The sequence below is a fragment of the Semicossyphus pulcher genome, unplaced genomic scaffold (assembly GCF_022749685.1).
Source record: "Semicossyphus pulcher isolate SPU_LCO1_2020_fin unplaced genomic scaffold, fSemPul1.0.p SCAF_9, whole genome shotgun sequence".
Taxonomy (NCBI): Eukaryota; Metazoa; Chordata; class Actinopteri; order Labriformes; family Labridae; genus Semicossyphus; species Semicossyphus pulcher.
In genome coordinates this window covers 15545607-15564787 of record NW_027211770.1, presented here as the reverse complement: position 1 = coordinate 15564787, position 19181 = coordinate 15545607, and the positions used below count along the sequence as shown (strand labels likewise).

The window sequence follows — 19181 nt, the reverse complement described above, 5'->3', positions numbered from 1 at the left end:
GGCCCACTGATGAAAGCCTTTGCATTTGCAGTATTACAGACTGGGTGTCTGTGGCGACTTTGGTGGAAAGAGTCACAAGCGGCGCCCAGTTAGTGACGCGTTTTCCATCAGCCAGTAGTGGTTGGTCTGCCAGAGAGGGTAGGCGGAGCTAAGCGGCTGCTTTTCCGGTCTCTGCAAGTGTTGCGAGTAAACAGTAATCTACTATGGCTGAACAAACAAAGAAAAGATCGATGACTACAGATACAACTTCAACAATAAGTGAAAATCCAAAGAAAAAGAAACAAATTCGACGCTCAGATGAAGGCAAACAGTCTAAAAAGGAAAGCGACCGTCAGAGAGGAAAATCAAGAGTTACAACCGGAGCCCACCGTGGACGTCCGGTTAAACTGGGAAGTCCCTCCGCAATTACCGTTAATTGCCATAGGTGCCGCCAAAGAGAACGAAACTGAAATCTTCGAGATAACATCTTTAAGTATGCAGGTACAGCCAGCAGTTGGTTAGCTTAACACAAATACTTCAAAGAGCTAGCTCTGTGTAAATTTACAGCTATAAAATCCACATGTCCCGGCACCCTTTTCTTAAACTGATTAAACAGCCAAGCTAGCTAATTCCTTCTGTTTCAAGTCTTTATGCTAAGCTAAGCTAAGTAAAGTAGCTATTAGATGTAGCTTTATGTTTTGTTTGTTTGCATCAAAAATAATTGCAAACAAGATATTGAATAAATCTTTTCCCATGAACCTTCAGAATTGCAATTGAATAACAGAGAGCATCAAAACCACAGGAAAGGCTACACAAAGTCTTTGAGTACTATTCATTGAACACACACATTTTATAGGATCATTACACGTGTTGTCCCTTATTTGTGAGGTTTGAAAACATCCTGAAATTGTGATGGTGTTTTATAGAAATTTGCATCATGACTTGAATGATTATAGAGTCTATAAAATGTGCCATAAAGTACCTGAGACGTGTGAAAGTGTCGTCTGATCCACATATCTATGGCGGCTAACTTCACATACACACTGTAAGACTACGCAGCTTTAATGGCTGTTCTGTAGTTCTGCTATTTTCCAGCTCACATAAATACCCCTAGTATATAAATTCTGCACTAAGCACCCCATCCCTTTCAGTCTAGGCAAGAGAAACATATTACCTCAGTGCATGGTTAAAATGACACCATTTTTCTAGCTGCAGTTCTCCTACATCCAATTTAGTTCTCCATCCTAACAATTCTGGGAACAGTCAACAAACGAGGACTGGTCTGTGCGGCTGAATCCAAATAACACCTCCATTAAATAAAAAAAAATTGCCTGCTTTGTGCCTGGTGTTAGTGCAAAAGATTGCTGCCCTTCTGTTCATTATGCTTCCCACCATTATGTGATTATTGTGCCTTTCTTTTCTTTGCCCTCAGAGATGAAATATCTGCAGAGGAACAGGTTGTTTTTGTTCTCTCCGCAGCGTAACCTCTGCACGCTCCCAACTCAGTAAATGCCACACCGATATTCCTCTGTTCTAGTTAAACTAACAAATGACTATTTATATTATAATCGCATAATTCTGAATTTAAATGGCACGGGTTCTATTTGATCTTGTTTGCTGAAAAATTATTTTTTCAGATGATTTCCTAAAGTAAAGTGTCGTCCTTCACGCTTAATTTAATGCTTCGATTCAAATGGGAGGAAAAGGGCTTTCTGAGAATCCAAAACTGGCCTCAGGAAAGGTCTAATGAACCCTGAGTTAAACCTGCTAGCTGTCACCATTTACACTTTATAGGACAGATCATCTAGTGTCACTTGTTCAACAGTTTTACCTTGACCTTGCAGCACATTTATATTTTATTTATAGAAGTTATTCTTTTGGTCTCTGGCCTTAGATCCACATTTAAAGATTCATTTTGGCAAAGAGAGGGGAGAACAGCTCCTTATAAAGGAGCGCTTAGAATGAGGATCTAGGTTTTAGTTCTCTGGATACTTTTTCTGTCAATGAACAGATTTTTTTATTAAGAAAATCCAAAATTTTATTCAAGTATGGAAACTTCTTGTTTGGTTATCCTCAAAGCACCTGTGAGGAACTTTTGGTTTGTGTTAATTTTGGCGCCCCCTGTGGACAAAGCCGTACCTCTCATCTCTCTGCTGATTTTGTCCTGTACCTGCTTAAGTGGTGGTTTTTAACAAAAAATCTCATCCCGCTTTGTTTAACCGTCATATGTATCACTAACTTTAAGTTTTTGCCTTGGAAAAGGTAAACAAAGGCAGCGTGCAGTTAATTGCTTCCTCTGACACCTACTCCCCACCAGCAGTTTCAGGCATTAAAAATAACTACATAGAAATAATCAATCTTGTCGCTGATGGTCTGGTTTGCTTTTGTAGGTCATAGAGAGAATTAATTTCAGTCTGTTTCATAACCATCAAAAAACTCTGCACAGGCGCTTTAATATCAGGAGATTGGAGCATACTGTGTGTACAGTAGAGCATTGTTTTGCTGGATAAATAAAATAGAGATTCAACCTTCACAAGCCTTCTCTATCAAACAGATTTATTTATGTTACATGAACTTCAGTTTTGCAGATTGTCCACACATGTCAGCCGGAGGTTTCACTCTGTTGCTTCACTGTTTTTAAAACAGGTGAAATGCTGTAAATACTGGCCTGATGACAGCGAGATGTACGGCGACATCAAAATCACGCTGCTGAAGACAGAAACGCTGGCTGAATACACAGTTCGCACCTTTGCCTTGGAGAGGGTGAGTGTATCTACCATTTACATGTTGTCTACCCTTCTTTGCATTTGTTAACACTTGTTATGATGTTCTTGAAATTAGAAGTACGGCTTAGATACTCGACAGGACTTACTGCTGCTGGGTAGAGGGCCTCATGTTAAACTGAGAGGAAGTAACACTAGTAGCCGTGTGAATGCCCCTGCCGTCTCTTCAACATAGCTGTTACAGTGTTGTGCCCCGGATGGCCTTCATCTTGTCAATCTCCTGGGGATCTCTCATTGGAGGGGCTCAGAGCGGCGCTGCTGTTGACAGTGGCACAAAAACAGCGTTATCATCACACTGTCACATTCGCTCTCCACAGGCACACGCTGCTGCTGCTGCTTATTCAAATCGGCACAAATTTAGAAGCTGGTGACAGCTTGTTTTTCATGGCTCTTTTTTTATTTCCTTTTTTGGATTTCTCTCTTCAACAAATCTTTGCTTTGCGTTGCTTTACTTTGTCATCGCTGTACAGACGAAGAAATTGCTGTGTGACTGCAGCAGCCTCCCAGTAGAGAGGAGAAACCTCCCAGCTCTCCCCGAGCTCAGAGAGCCTCAGTAATTCCTTTCTGCGTGCCTGTCACTCTGCAGTTCGCGAGCATGTGATGCCCAGAGGCCTTACTGTCCAAGAAGAGCTAGCACCCCACGTAAATAATGTCCTGCTTGTCCCTACACTGAACTAAAAAATCAGTCACATCTATCACGGAGGGGGAATGTCGTTTAATAGATGGGAGCACGTCATGGATGAAGAAAATGCCCTGTAGGCTACTACAGTTAGAGTGAATGCCATTTAACTGTAATGTTTTCCATGTAATGCTAATGTGTGCTGTGTTTGTGTGACAGAGAGGATATTCGACCAAGCACGAGGTGCGTCAGTTCCACTTCACATCCTGGCCTGAGCACGGCGTGCCCTATCACGCCACCGGTCTGTTGGCCTTTATACGAAGAGTGAAAGCTTCTACACCTCCTGACGCTGGCCCTGTTGTGGTCCACTGCAGGTAGTCATGTGTAGCTTAGCAACTGCCGCTACCTGCAGTGCTTTCAAACCAAACCAGCAGTTGCTTTTTTTTGTAAATATGAGTGTCATTTTTTCAGAGTATGACAAGTTATTGTTAATAACTAGATAGCATTTTGTTTTGGAAGACAGAGGACCGCTAGTGTGCAAAGTGAGGGTCACATGATCGATGGAGGTAGCTATTAGCTTTTTTATGCTATTTTGCTTTAGCCCTGCTAGCTAAGCAGCTTCTCTTTAAAAACCCTTGAAACAAGAGCTACTTCTCACAGAATGAATGGGTAAAGTTAGCTAAACAGAGTGCTGCAAAAATGTGTTCTTTAACAACAATTTTCAACATACTATGCCTTGTTTCTGTGATTCATCAGAAGAGAAACAACCAAGATGTTAGATTAAGACTCGACAGGCAAAGCTTGACTGTGATAGATATTTGAGGAAACATAACTTTTAATTATTAAGGAAATCAAATATTTAATTGATAAAGCAGTCATAGTTTTACTAAAATAGCATATTCTGAATATTCATAGCTGGTATTCGGTATACATAATACCTCACAGGATCTTTGGATGCAGCCGAGCTAACTATGTCCTTCTGTTTCAAGTCCTTATACTAAGCTAAGCTAAGATGCTACTGGTTGTTGCTTTACTTTTACTGTACAGGCTTGAGAGTGATATTAAACCTAACTCCAGGCAAGATAATGATTAAGTGTGTCTTCATTAACTTGTGTACAGTATTCTCTTGGTTGCATTTGAATAAACAGACTGAAACAAAACCACAGGAGTGTTGGAACAGCCAAAACATAATGCAGTGAAAAAAAGACAAATTATCAGTAATTACAAATAAAGCTCTAGTCACACACTTCAAGATAATAGTGTAATAATATGTAGCACAGTGTAGCCTAGCTTACACACTGACCACTAGCGCTAGCATAGCAGACTTGATTGTCCTTGTATGTTGTAGCAGTCCTGCAGACTCTAACATTGTTTAACACTTCCTGTAGTGTTAAAAGCTTGTTCTCCTGAGCAGACGTGCTGTGTCCTAAAAAAAAAAAGAACATTTTTACTAACTCAGAAGTCTGATGATTTAATGCTTTGCAACCCTGCACGACTCCTCATGAAAGATGTCCTTTGTGTTCCAGTGTGGGGGCAGGCCGCACCGGCTGCTACATCGTGCTCGATGTCATGTTGGACATGGCCGAATGCGAAGGCGTGGTGGACATCTACAACTGTGTGAAAACGCTCTGCTCACGACGCATCAATATGATCCAGACAGAGGTGAGGTCAACGTGCAGCCGGGGAACGGTTTCATATTCAAGTCAAATATCTCACGTTTCCTGCACACAATAAGAAGGTTATATCAATGACTGTCACATAGTAACACTGAATAACTTCTGAAGAATTAGGCTTTTAAACATTTGTTTTCCCTCCTGTTGTTTGGAAATTCAAAGAGCGAGGGGGGTGGGGGGGTGTATTATCATACTCCCCCTCTGGGACTTATGTAAAGGTCATTGCAATAGTTTGAGAGAAAAGACTCACATTGTCTCTCAGTGTGCTGCGTAGGCACGTGCTGTTCTTTAGATGTGGAGATAATTTGCATATCCAGCCCTTATTATGTAAATCCAACATTGACTTAGCTGTTTATTACATTTGTACTTATTGGCAGGGGTGCTCTAATTGATGCAAAGCCCATGTGTTTGTTTAGAAATATTTTTTCTTTATTCTCCTGCAGCTTTGATCCACAACCAACATTAAGCACATGTTTGATTCAGAACAAGATGAGAAGGTTATGAGGAATCTACATATGTTATTAACATGCCTCTCTGACTTTGAACAAACTTTCAGATTGTATCTTAGAGTACATATTCAGTCCCACGTGTGCACATACACAGCTCTTAATCATGTACTCTATGGTCCCTTTAGGAGCAGTACATCTTCATCCACGACGCCATTCTGGAGGCCTGTCTGTGCGGAGAGACGGCCATCTTGGTGAACGAGTTTGCGGTCACATACAAAGAGATGCTGCGGGTGGACTCGCAGAGTAATTCCTCTCAGCTCCGGGAGGAGTTTCAGGTCAGCGTCGTGACCTCGGTCCATTACTAAGCACAGTTTCATTTAGTTAAAATATGCAGCCACTGAAACACAGAACATGCAGACACATATTCTGAATTACACAGCCCACACACTGTAATTAGCATTTATAATGGCATGTATTAAATATATTCAACTAAAGTTTCACATTTACTCTAATGGAGCCTTCTAGCATTTTAATGCTACATTAACAACCATATAATACTGTTTCCATCACCTCTACTAATACAACGCATACTGCTGTCTACTATGAACGCCACTATGATGTAACTAATGATTATCAACCTCCATTGATACATTTTGATAACACCCTGCACATACCTACGCTGCTACCATTAATACTCGGGAGAGAATTCACTAAGGATGAATTGCGGCCGCTGATAGCTCCATAAATTGCACATTATTTGCACTCGCTATCTGCTCCGACTTAAGGTCCGATTCATAAAGCAAATTGCACTGACGATATTCAAGCACCCATACAGTTTCGCAGGTCCGTGCAGTTTGCTCTTGTTTTGTGTGTAAGCTGTCTGCACCTCGACTCTCTGCTGCGCGTTGAGCACACACTGACCGATCTCAACTCCATGCACAGATCGACGATGAGCGGGGAGTTTAACTGTAATGCAGCTTCATTATTTTAAACAAGCGTAGATATAGATGCTCTTCCAGATATAATAATCCCCGCCATGCGTAACAGCTCCAGAACAATTTTCCCAGTATGTCTGCATATTGTCTTATGTAAATACGTGCAAACGACCAGAGCACAGTTTGCTCTGCAGCCTACTTTGGGGTGCATTCAACCCTCTGCCTGTGCTTCCAGAATGAGGCGTAGTCTTTTTGTGTCACTTGCACGGGTTCAGCCGGTGCAAAAGCCACGCGATCCTTTAGTGAATTCCTCCCTAGAAGTAGAACCGCTTGAACTAGTACTACCACTAATACTAACAGTAATGCAGTCGCCCTATTAAAGGCTGTTGGTGTTTTAATGCCAATGGTTTGCATAGAAAGGGAACCATACCGATGATCCATTGTTAACATGATGAATTGTATTATATTTGCATATATGTTTTGCATATATTCTGGCCTGCACTGTGCATTAAGCAGGCTGTTTGCTATTCAGACAGCCACATAAACAATAAGCAAAGACTGCACCTCCTCTGTTGTGGAAATGAAGTCCTCCACAGCGCAGACATTTTGAAATCAACAGAGAGAAGTAGACTAATGGTCGTGCGTGCATCCATAAATGCGTGCTTGTGTGCATATGTGCGGCATGTGCTATTCCCTTCCCTTTTGATACCCTGTGACTGTCATTGAAATCCTGTGCCTGCTGCTTTGTGGGAATGCGCTCTCAGAACATTTTATTAGATGTTGATGAGGAGAGAGGAGAGCCAGCTGTGTTCCCACATGCTTCACCTGCCCCATCCACCTCCCTCTGCTGTGCTGTTCAGCCGGCAGCCGCATTGATTCCAGGTTTAGCATTTCAAAGTAAAAGTGGAAAAGGACCATGCTCCATCCTTTGAATTTATGCGGTCTTACCTTACACTCTACATATCAGTTATCAGAGATCTACTGCTCAGAGATGCGAAATAATATGGAATTGTTCTCTCACTTCCTCTTAAGGAGAATGTTACATGTCTGTGCTTTGATCTTTTAAAGCTTCTATGAACTCGCCCGCGCAGTGAACTCTGTGTTAGCCTTTTACTCTGACAGCAAACAGCCAACTGGTGGTACTGGGATCAGCAAGTCTAGATCTATTATTGATGCTGTGTATTAATGATCCAAATATAGTTACGGCTAAACGAGAGAGCAGAGAGTTCATCAAAGAAAAATTTGTATGCAAGATTTCCTCATTCAGTTTGTCAACATGATGTTCGGATTACTTAAGATTCTTACAATTAAACGTATTAGATTCTTCTGCGTGTCAGTCCTCCCTCCTTCTGCCTGATTCACTTCCTCCTCCTCCTCCTCCTCCATCTTTGACTCCTGCGCTCCGTCTCACCGCTCTTCAAGCCTTCCATCTTTTAAATGCTCCGTTCGATTTTCATTCCACCTCCTCTCGCTCTCATCTCACCTCTCGAACATTCTTTTTTTCACAGACGCTCAACTCTGTGACTCCACACCTGGATGTGGAAGAGTGCAGCATCGCTCTGTTGCCCAGAAACCGAGAGAAGAACCGCAGCATGGACGTTCTGCCGCCTGATCGCGCCCTGGCCTTCTTGGTTACGACAGAGGGGGAAAGCAACAATTACATCAACGCCGCTCTCGCCGACAGCTTCCACCGGCAAGCGGCTTTCATTGTGACCCCTCACCCTCTGCCGGGCACCACGGCCGACTTCTGGAGGTTGGTCTTCGACTACGGCTGCACAGCCGTGGTCATGCTCAACCAACTCAACCAGTCCAACTCTGCCTGGGTAAGGTCAAAGTGTTATATACTGTTTTATTGCCATTGATTGGTTGACACTATGAGAAAATAGACGTAGTGAATGTCTTGAGTTCACTCACACAGCCGCCACTGTTTGCTGTAAGAGTTTTTACTTTCAGCCTTGAGGTTATCTGAACTTTACTTGAGACTTTTCCTGACATACCCCGCCTTCACTTTTTCACTATCTCTCTGTGCTCAGGATTAGTTCCTTCATGCCATTTTGTCGTGCTTTGATCCCTGACCACATTGATCTCAAGGCACAGCTAGATAACACCCGCCCCAGTTTTTCCTTCCCCTCCTAAAGTTACATCTCTGGAGAATAGGCTTGCATTACCCTCCAGCCACATCTCAGGGTTCTTTTTGTTGGCGTCCCACTTTTTCTTATGAGCATATGCTCTTTTCTGCACTGCAATACACTCTGTTCTCTCTTTGACACTTACAATAATAGCTGCAATAATGAGCAGGAGCGTAACACAAGATTCAAGCTCAAGATTTAATTAAAACACAAAGGAACACAAAGAACAAATAATTAAATGGATGTCATAAATTCGTTTTTAAGTGGAGATTTTAAAGTAGTTAAAGCTCGTCCCATCCTGAGGCGCTATGGAAAGCTGTTCCATGCAGTCGGAGCTCTAACAGCAATGCATGATCTGGTAAATGAGGGCTCTATCACATATGGTGCCATAATGATAATGGCTTTAAAAGATAGCAAAGCATCCTAAAGTCTGTTCCTAGTATCGGCAAATATGCAAATGTCTTCATATCTTAGTTTTTGTCACGAATCAGGCAGCTAACTGTTAAGCTAACCCTTACATTTCCTGGTTAAATGATGTAGGGCTCCAGATTAAGACTCAGTGAGATCAAATGTAACTCCCAGATTTTTAGCCGAAGGAACAACATACTCTGTTAAAGAGCCAGAAGCTGGCACAACTTTACAAGGTAAGTGTTCAGCCAATAATTAACATCTCAGCTTTGTTGGAGTTTAGCTGAAGGAGATTGGCAGGCGTCCAGTCCTTAATGGCTGACAAACAGCTGCGCAGAGATGACAAAGCTGCTGAATAATTCAACCCTTTTGGGGCAGGTACGGCTTAATCATCAGCATAATTACTGAAAGACATAAGGAATGTTTTGCTGTCTTTCAAAGTAGCCAAATGAAAACATGAAAAGAGAAGAGAATAGCAGTGGTCCCAGAACGGGTCTTTGTGGAACGCCACTCAGGGACGCTGACTGCAAGAAGGGATAAAAGCCAATTGATTCCTGAACCTCTAAACAAAAACATTTTATCGTATCAAATGCTCAGACTTCTGCACTGCTCATTAGGTAACATCAGCTTTCTCTCAGAAGGGCAGTTTTAAGTGCTTATGTATAATCTTACATGAATCACAAAGCAGGGGATTTGTAAGATAATCGCTTATGCAGAATGTAGATTTTGGTTTTTGGGCATAAATGCAAGATTTACAAGCTTTGCAGAGTCAAATTATAAATATTAACCATTTGAAATATGTATAACAGCCTCAGAAAGCAGGTGCTTTCTCTTAATTATGAATATACTTTTGTCTACCTGGGATGGTTGTAAAATAAGTCCTGATTTCCGTCAGTGTTTCGTCTATAGAGCTCACAATGTGGATGGTACAAACCACCAATTAAAACATAATAACAGCAAAAACAGTTAAAAAATCCGGATACCTATAAATAAACTGATTCACCCTACAAACTAGAGTCATTCTCTCTTGTGTCATGCTCTTCTTGCATTAGGGTCACTGCTGACAGTTTTCACAGTAATTCAATGACCTTTAAGTACCTTGACAGGCTTTGTAACTGCGGAACAATATAAACTAATTATCTTGGGTCATTATGTATGATGCGCTCATTAAAATGAGAAATTAATCACTGATGGCTTCCCAGCATGCACTTCTGTAACACCCTGTGTAGTCTGAAGAAAGACATTGTAGGTACCTGTGTTCAATCCCACTTTTCAGCCACGTCCCTTTTAATGTTTCCCGTCTTGTTTCAGCCGCTGCATCACAGTTCCTTTTAGGTCTCGCTGAAAATTGAGTTATCTCCTCTTGAAGTTGTTCTTTGCGAGATCTTGTTATGAACTCTGGAGTAGAGTTCATTCGAGGCACTGGAGTACTCTGTCTCCCTCTTGTTGCAATCTCTCAAAGCACATTACATCCCTTTCTCCCCGGGCTGCCTCTCTCCCCTTATTAACATCACTGTGCAACACCTTCTGCTCAGTGTACGCACACACATCGCTGCCATAGTGTCTAACGTTTGTGTTATATCCTGTTTTTTTGTTTTACATGTTTGCACACATGTTCAGACTCAGTTTCATTCTTAAAGCTTTTCTTTGAGCAAAGGTTGTTTTTGCCCTGAACTGATGAATGCATGACGTACTGCATGTGCCACATTGAATCACTCATAAACCCCCTCTCCTCCTCTCCTCTCTCTCTCCTTGATCTCCCCTCCACCTGTAGCCGTGTGTTCAATACTGGCCGGAGCCGGGTTTACAGCAGTACGGGCCCATGGAAGTGGAGTTTCTCTCCATGTCAGCCGACGAGGATGTCATTACTCGTCTGTTCCGGGTCAAGAACGTAACGAGGGTGAGTCACTGCGCTCTCAGCCAAACACCTGCACGGGACATGTTGTGCCACTCGCTGGTATTTCACAAATGACGACTTTAACCTCATTACAAATGCATTAGCTGTGATCCTCTATGTGCCATTTTACCTACAGTACATTGAGAAGCTCCAGCTGTAATGTGCATCTAAAAACCTGACACAAGTCGTCAAAGCACTCAGACTGACTCGGCTGGAAAATTGCCGTAAATCGCTGCAGTGGATGCTTGATTTCTACACAGTTTGTGCCACTGAATTGTTGATAATATGTCCATCTAGCTTTCCTATGCATACAGAGTGACTCTACTCTACTGTGTGCCTCTGAGGCTGTCAAAGAAATACACTCAAAATTAAAGACGCTGCCTGGAGATGTATTTGTGCTGAGCACTATGGCAGATCATTAATAAACATATTCATAGACCGTATCATACATGCTACAACCTCATTGTTTTGATACTCAGCGGTCCAGAAAACTGAACCACAACTGTTATCACAAGACGGTCCCATAAGAGTCATACATATTTAAAGAACTTTCAACGGAAAACATGCAGGAGGAGCCCATTGACATGCATGCAATAAAGGTCAGTCTCTCCCTTTTTCAATTTCTTCTTGTCATTACCTCGAAAGGCGTCTTCCCTCCTCTCAGGCGCCTGCTGGCATATTAAAGCGGGGACTTCTCCGGCTGCCAAGCATAGCCTCTTCTGTAACGTTCATAAACATTGTCAGACATTATAAAAAAGGTACCTGGCATGCAGAGATTTATGAAACAGGCTAAATATAGGAAGTGACAGTTCTGTCGGGGTAAAGAGAGCACAGGGGACATCAGTCGGGTCCTTCTGCAACTTTCTTTGCGAGATGTGTGCATATGTATGACACAATTATTTTCACTTCACACTCTCAAACACTTCAGCCAGTGTTGATTGTGTGTATGCAGATATGGTCGACGCCGGGGGATTTGCATAAGCACATGCATGCATTCTGCTCAGGATTCACTGTCAACCAATTATTAAAGGAATCTGTATGCAAGGCGTTTCCCCTGCTGCCATTAGAGGCAGCGCGACAAGAACTTTCCGTCTTGATTGGCAGCCTCACCTCCTTTTTTTTTCCCACTGACCTCCTCCTTCCTCCTTCTACCTGTGTCACCTTTTTCTGTACTCGGCGCACACCGCAGTCAAGGAGAGGGCAAGTTAACACAGCATGGGAGAAATCAAATCACACACTTCCTCTCTCTGCCCCTCTCTCAGTGCATTAGTGTGTATGTTTCCTGTGTGTGACAATGATATACAAGGAGAGGGAGTAAAAGTCAGAGGAAGTGCACTGTAAGCATATGTATGTGTGGGTTTGAGAGCAGTAAAAAAAAAAGTACATTGTGTAAATCCCACCTCCGCTGAGGCAATTCCTCCATGCATCGTTGGTGTCTCTGCCAGCCCAATTTGCATGACTTACAGTTCTCCGCTGGTCCTTAAGTATTGGGTGAGATTCTGCGGGACAAGGTTATGAACACACAGGGACCTCTTTCACACACAGCCAGGGCTTCGCTTACACCTGCAAGCCCATATATCTGAGTCAGTGTGCTGAGCGAGCACAGCTCAGAGTGCCAGCACGCAGCCTGGGGAGCACTCAAACCCGGGTGTTAACTGGCACTCGTAGAATATACCGAAACAACCGGGAAATGTAACACAACAGTACCGTACACTCATGTTCCACGTGTTTTCTGTTGCATTTAAAGCTCCAAGAGGGCCAGCTGGTGGTGTGTCAGTTCCAGTTCCTGCGTTGGTCGGCATATCGTGATGTTCCCGACTCCAAGAAGGCTTTCCTCAACCTGCTGGCGCAAGTGCACAAGTGGCAGAGGGAGTGTGGAGAGGGACGCACTGTGGTCCACTGCCTGTGAGTAATCTGTTTGCAACATGCGTCGTGTGCTGTAAATTAAAAAGAGAAGGAGACGAGGCAGAAATAAGACTCTCTGAGAGGCGGTGAATTGGTGCTGTTTAAGAGTGACATTTAAAAGTGTGTTTTAAACTGAAAGCTTATTCACAGAGGGGAGTATCACAAAGATGTCTGTTAAAACATGGTAAAGCATGACTGAATCTGATGGATGTTGACAGACTTTTTTTAAACCCTTTATTGCTGAGCGCATGAGTAAAAAAGGTGGAGGCATAAAGTGAGAGGATATGACAAGGCTGAGACATCGCCCAATAAAGCCCTGAAATAAAAACATAGCAGGGAACAAGACAAATAAAAATGGTACAGAAATCACCATACAAATATAGAGCCATACTGATGTACTATACATAGAATGAGAAAATATGATAACAGCTAGATAACACCCCAAACAGCCCGAAGTCATAACAAACAAAACACAAACAAGTAATAGTTTGACTGTCCGATGGCGGAGACTTTGTCCTCTCTTATTTCAGTGTTTTTTTGAATGGGGTTTGGTGCGATGACAGTAGTATTATTATTTTGTAACATATAAAATCAAATAGTGGTGTTGTGCAGAGTGTGATGGTGTGCGCTCCTCTGTTGTCCTAAGCCCCCGGAGCGCACACCCGCTGATGAATATGAATGTGGCGTCCAGCTCATTGCCAACCCATCACACGTTTATCCCCACCGCCCCCGTCCGAAAGCACATCACTCAGCGCTGTCACACAGTGTTACCCACGACAACCAGGAAAGAGATTATGGAGATCAAATCAATTACGGCTTAATACAAAATGCGATGGCTCTCACTACAGTAAATCCGCGACTGCCAAAGCACTGACGACGATTGATTACCTTAATATTGCTTGTATACGCTGCGGAGGCTGCCGTGCCCACCTCTCCTGCATTGGTCCCAGGAGACAGGAAGTGGATTGTCCTCCTCTGGTTTATTGATACTGCCTTTCATTTATGATGACCAGGACAATCTTTCGGAGGAAATGCCACATCGGGCTGTTATTTCTCAATTTTCTCTACCTTGCAGCTTTTCTCATGTTGCTATTTCTGTCTCGAGATATTGCGCCCGCGTGCTGCATGAACTGTATCAAATGGTTGTTTTTTATGAGATAGCGTGAGCACAAAAACACTGTTATCAGATTACACATTTTCTGTCCTGCTTATATTGTGTTATTGTCTTCCACTTAAACACATTAGGAGGCTTATTCCCTTCGGAGACAGAGATGTATTTGTTTATTTTGAAAATAGCCGTACATACTCTGCTGTTAATGCAGAATTATAGGATTAGGATGGCATCATTTTGTCCATTTCTTAACCTTAAATGCTTCCAAGGGACATATTAATATAGCATATTTTAAACACAAAGGCTTTTAATTATTACAGAAATTAAAATTAGATGCATTTACGGTCATGCTAGTGGCTCAGGGGAGATATACTTAGGTTACTTTTAGCTAAATGCTAGCATCAGCCTGCTAACGTGCACAAGGAAATGCTAACAGGCTGATATCTGAGGATCATAATATGAATGACAATTTATCCTGGGGGGAACATAAATGTGCATTCATGTCAGCCTATGTGTCACCTGGATTAAAAGAAATGTGACACAAAGCAAACATAGATCCGAAAAATCCCCAAATATATAAAGATACAAGTTCAGGTCCGGTCACAACACTACAACAGAATCTGCTTACTTCCCTAAGGACGCTGTCTAACACGTAAAGTATTAGAAACGCCTTTTAAGGTTTAACTCGTTATTTAAACTTATTAGTCGTGTTCAGCAGAGCACTTTCTATCTGCGGGTTCCAAACCCGGAAAAGGTATTCCCAGAACCACCTGTTCTCCTGTAAGGGTTACAAACCCTTGGAGTTGTTACAATCACACAAAAATAATATTTTGTTTATTTAACCTTTGTGTTCATTTTGGTTTAATTCTACCCTTTTCTTTCTGAATCGCTGAATGCAAACAACTCTTTTGTTTTAGGCCTAAGTCTTTAATTCTTTCTCTTTAATTATAACTCGTCAGTTCAAATTTTTTTTTTAGACTTCCCAGAATTCTCTTGGGTCCCAGACCCTGGAGTCCCAGATTCTTACTGTTGCAATATCCAACCTTCCTCTTTGTTTTAAAATTATATAGAAGTAATTAAATATTGATTAAGCTAAAAGAATTAAGTCATAGATTAAAATATAAGATCAATTAAAAGTAAATAAATATCAAATAAATTAAAAGACTAAAATTCGATCAGAAGTGATGGGAACGCAGCGGTAAACAGTTTTAAAGGAGCTCACTGATGGAGAAAGCCTCAGGTACTCTGCTGGATCGTTCCACAGCTGAGGAGCGTAGAAACTAAAAGCTGCCTCATCCTGGTTGCAACTGCAAATGCAGATGTCCCGACCATGGATGTTTTGCTTGTTTGCCCTGGTTCTGTTACTGCAGTTATTCTCATTGTAATGAAAAAGATATAAAACCACCTTTCTTCTCCTGTGCAGTAACGGTGGCGGTCGCAGCGGCTCCTTCTGTGCCTGCAACATCCTCCTGGAGATGATCCAGTACCAGAACATGGTGGACATCTTCTACGCTGTCAAAACTCTACGCAACTGCAAACCCAACATGGTGGAGTCCCTGGTAAGAGAGTCAGTTACTATGAAATAAGTAAAGCTACGTGTTTTTAAAAGGCAAGAATGTTTCTGTGATATTCTCATGTTTCACAGTTTAATTGAATCTTGTGCTTTTCTGCAGGACCAGTATCGATTCTGCTACGACCTCGTCCTGGAGTACTTGGACTGCTTTGATGATAGATAGCAACTAAATGTTTACCACAGCGGCAGTATCCCACGCGCTGGAGATTGGATTTTGAGGCCACCCGGTGACCCCTCTACTTTCATGTTTGGACCTGCCGACTCGGCACTGACAGGACTGCAAAGGCAGGAGAGGAAAAAGAAAACATGGTCATGGTTCTAACTTTTAACCTTTAATGTACAGCTGTGATTTCCTCCTTGTTGGTGATGTTTATCTCTTTTGATATTTTTTGTGCTTTTCTCGGTCCTCTCTGCCTCCGGACTACAGCTCTTTTTGGTCGAAGGTTTTTGGTGGCAGCGAAACAAAATTGCCCGCTACAGAACGGACCTGTCTGTTCTGACGAGGGGTCACCCCGGCTGTGTTTCATCTCTTCACTCAAACTGCAACGCGGCTGGATGAAATTCCAGACTTTCAACAGATAAATCTAAAGGTGGAAGCTTATTCCTCTCTCTTAAGAGCTACATACAACAGCGGTCCACTGTGGTTGTGGCATGACTTATCTACCATACCATAAACTGCCTTATTCTCCGATGCTAGGACTGATTTACTCCTCAGAAGGTTGTCATACTGGTGTACAAACAGCAGCGAGAGATTTTAAACAGGAGCCCCGTGATCAACAGTATTGATGCAGAAACTGTACAGTCGTGCAAACGTGTTGTATTTTGCCATAACGTCTGTGCTGGATTACCGTGTGTGCTATAGGTGGACGTTTGCAGGGACCGCAGCGCTGGGCCCTGAGCCACCGCGGGAGATTCCTGTCTCATTCCTGTCACAGTGCCAATCCCATTGACTGACTTGAAACCTCTCTTTACTTTGTTGTACTGCTTCATCTCGATATATGCCTACAAACATTCAGTACGTACCGCGCTCTGAAGTGATTGTGTTTTATACCCAGCGAGAGAGAAGAAGAAGAAGGAGGGGAAACTGACATGGCAGGGTGGTGTGACAAACGATGTTCCATTATTGCTGTGGTGAAGTGTCGACACCAGTGCTGCGTCACAGTCTCCTTTTAGTCCTTATTGTCTGAGGCGTTTGGTTGTGCTGTAATCGTGTCCACGCAAGAATCTATTAACCCTTTCAGGCAGGGGGATGATCGGACAATTTGACATGAATATTAGTTGCTGTTCCGAGCGGTGTAGTATAAAAAAAGATGTATAAATAAAAAGGGGCATTAGGATTAAGCAGAAGGAAAATATGCTACTATGAGTCACCTCTCACCACTGAACATACGAGTGTTTTTACGTTGGTGTTCATTTTTAGGTTCTTAAATAACTGGTATTTTAAACAGGAGCTTTAGTAAGAAAGATGCACCCTCTTTATTTAGTGGCCATTGCCTGGAGACTGTTGTAGCTGTTATTGCCTCATCAATTGAACATAATGGCAGGTTAGCATGTCAGCTACAGATCTGCGTCAGCTAAAAACACCCCAACACACACAGGAAGCAGTCCTTTTTACTTTTTTCCTCCAGACCCAAGAAAATACTTTCCCTACCCTCCATTATTACCCTTAAAAATATCCTATGCTCCACCACGTCCCCTGAAACGCCTTTAAGTGCAGGTTTTCAGGGAGGGCGTCTCTCCCGGACCTGCCCTAATAAACAAGGACAGACACCTTGAAGCCCGCAGACTCTTAGAGGAGGCAGCCGGGTGAACTCTGCTGCTACTTTTTGCAGCTCTCAGTCGAGTTCAGGTGGAGGAATATGAGAGGAATCTTAAAAGTACACGGACGTCAGCAGACTCCCACAGGTTCACTGACAGAGCAGCTCGTGTTTGATGAAGTCATGAGGAGGCTCGGTGTAGTCGTTGATCTGACGCAGAATCGCTGGAGGAAGTGCCTGGACACTTTTTCTGGAGGGTGGAAGGGGAAGTGTACATACAGATGTATATTATGTTATGTGAATACTATGTGAATAATATACTATATGTTTGCCGAGAGTAAAGACGTACAGTAAGTAACCACTACATAACCACCACGGTGAATGTGTTGTAAATGACCATTTTGTGAGTTTTATTGCCAGAACTTTTAACAACCAACCGAGTGTTCATTCCAGCAGTGTGTCGACGCACGTTTGAATCCGTTTCATTTCACACAAACCATTTCACAAGATCCAAATCGACATCTTTTATTTCAGCCGCTGTGTTTCCAGAAGGCGCGCCCGTGTGAGTGCATTGTACTTTTACCATTCCAAAGCTTTTTACTCTCTCCGAGCGGTGGCAGCTGCCGCGAGAGTCCCGTAGCTTTCACTTGTGCGTCTCTGTATGAACCGACGGAAAATGACTACTGTGTTTTTGACCATTGTATTTGTGGGGGAAAAAGAAGTGTATTTAATGAGAGCGAAACAGAGAAGACAGATGTATTTTGGGGTCAGGATGGGGGTTTGTTCTGAAGAATAACAACAATAAAAGAACAAGGGGGAAAAAAAGAGATGTGTGGTTGTCGTCTCATCATCGGATGTTCTGTCCAGAATGCAAACACGGCGAGAAGATCCATTGAGGTTTTTCTAATTGGTTTGTCAGCAGAAGCGGAGAGCCGACAGCTGGGCGTGGACTTCCTGTCTATAAGCCTGTGACCCTCCTGCGGCTTCTCATACGGATGTGTTCTTTTAGCAGCTCCCCTCGCCTTGAACCACATCCACCATTTGATCTCTCGCCCTCTTTTTAATCTCTCACTTTATTTCTTTCCCCACCATCACCCGCTCTCCTCCTCTCGCCTCCCCTCAACTCCTCTTCCATCACTTTCATTTCTCCCTCTCATCCTTCTCCATCGCTCTCGCTTCGCCTAGAGTAAGGTGACTCCAGACCGCAGACTTCCTCTTTCAGCCACAGATGTGCTGAATAATGCAGCAGCCCTGCAAACAGATCCAGTGTTTAGCAGAGGGACAAGCGGATTAATTAGAGGACAAGACCCCCTCACTGCTCGGTAGACAAACTTTATATTTTTTAGGGATTAAAATATCTTAAAAACAAACTTTAAGATCTAGTAAAGAAAAAAACAACATTAGAAATGTTACATTTTATAGATAAGGAGCTTTTTAAGGAGGCAGGTCATTTACAGCGCCTGATTCAATACCTGCAAGATTTTCTCATTTTTCGTCCTCACCCACAGAAAGCTATTACAGCCTAGAATCCTCAGCGGCAGGCTCCATCATCCTTTGCTCCTCATATTTGACCGCTGGTTTAAATTAGCAGGTAATTGGAATCTTATCATTTAATTCTGGCGGTGTAATGACTGCAGAGTGCGAGGTAACTTATCACTAAGGCCAAGATCCGTCTGGTTTTTGTCTTCTCTCTGCGGGCCTCATGTCTTATATTCCTCTGCTGACAGGCTGGATGGATGTCGGCCTCTCCCCTGGCCTCCCTGGTGAGTCTCGCTCTAGATTCACTCTCATGGGTATTTTCTGTAAAGCAGTGTTAAGGTCCAGCAGCTCGCTGTGTCAGCTTATGTAAGGACGAAGGGCCTGATACATCTGACAACCACCAGACAACAAAATCTTTGTGTTTGACCTTTGACCTTTTAGTAATAACATTTATTTTCTTTACTTTTAGCTCAGTATTTACACT

General features: G+C 42.8%; 1 protein-coding gene across 2 annotated transcripts in view; it reads left to right on the top strand.

Moving 5' to 3' along the window:
- Positions 1-18096, top strand: part of ptprub (protein tyrosine phosphatase receptor type Ub) — a 167057-nt gene extending 148961 nt beyond the window's left edge. For both annotated transcript variants that reach the window (XM_069657127.1, XM_069657126.1), the window contains 9 exons: positions 2626-2742; positions 3601-3755; positions 4908-5043; positions 5689-5838; positions 7947-8261; positions 10750-10875; positions 12620-12777; positions 15312-15447; positions 15562-18096. In XM_069657127.1, the coding sequence (XP_069513228.1) occupies positions 2626-2742; positions 3601-3755; positions 4908-5043; positions 5689-5838; positions 7947-8261; positions 10750-10875; positions 12620-12777; positions 15312-15447; positions 15562-15624 (1356 nt within the window). In that variant the 3' untranslated portion in view covers positions 15625-18096. The remainder of the gene's footprint in view (positions 1-2625; positions 2743-3600; positions 3756-4907; positions 5044-5688; positions 5839-7946; positions 8262-10749; positions 10876-12619; positions 12778-15311; positions 15448-15561) is intronic.
- Positions 18097-19181: the final 1085 nt, after the last annotated feature.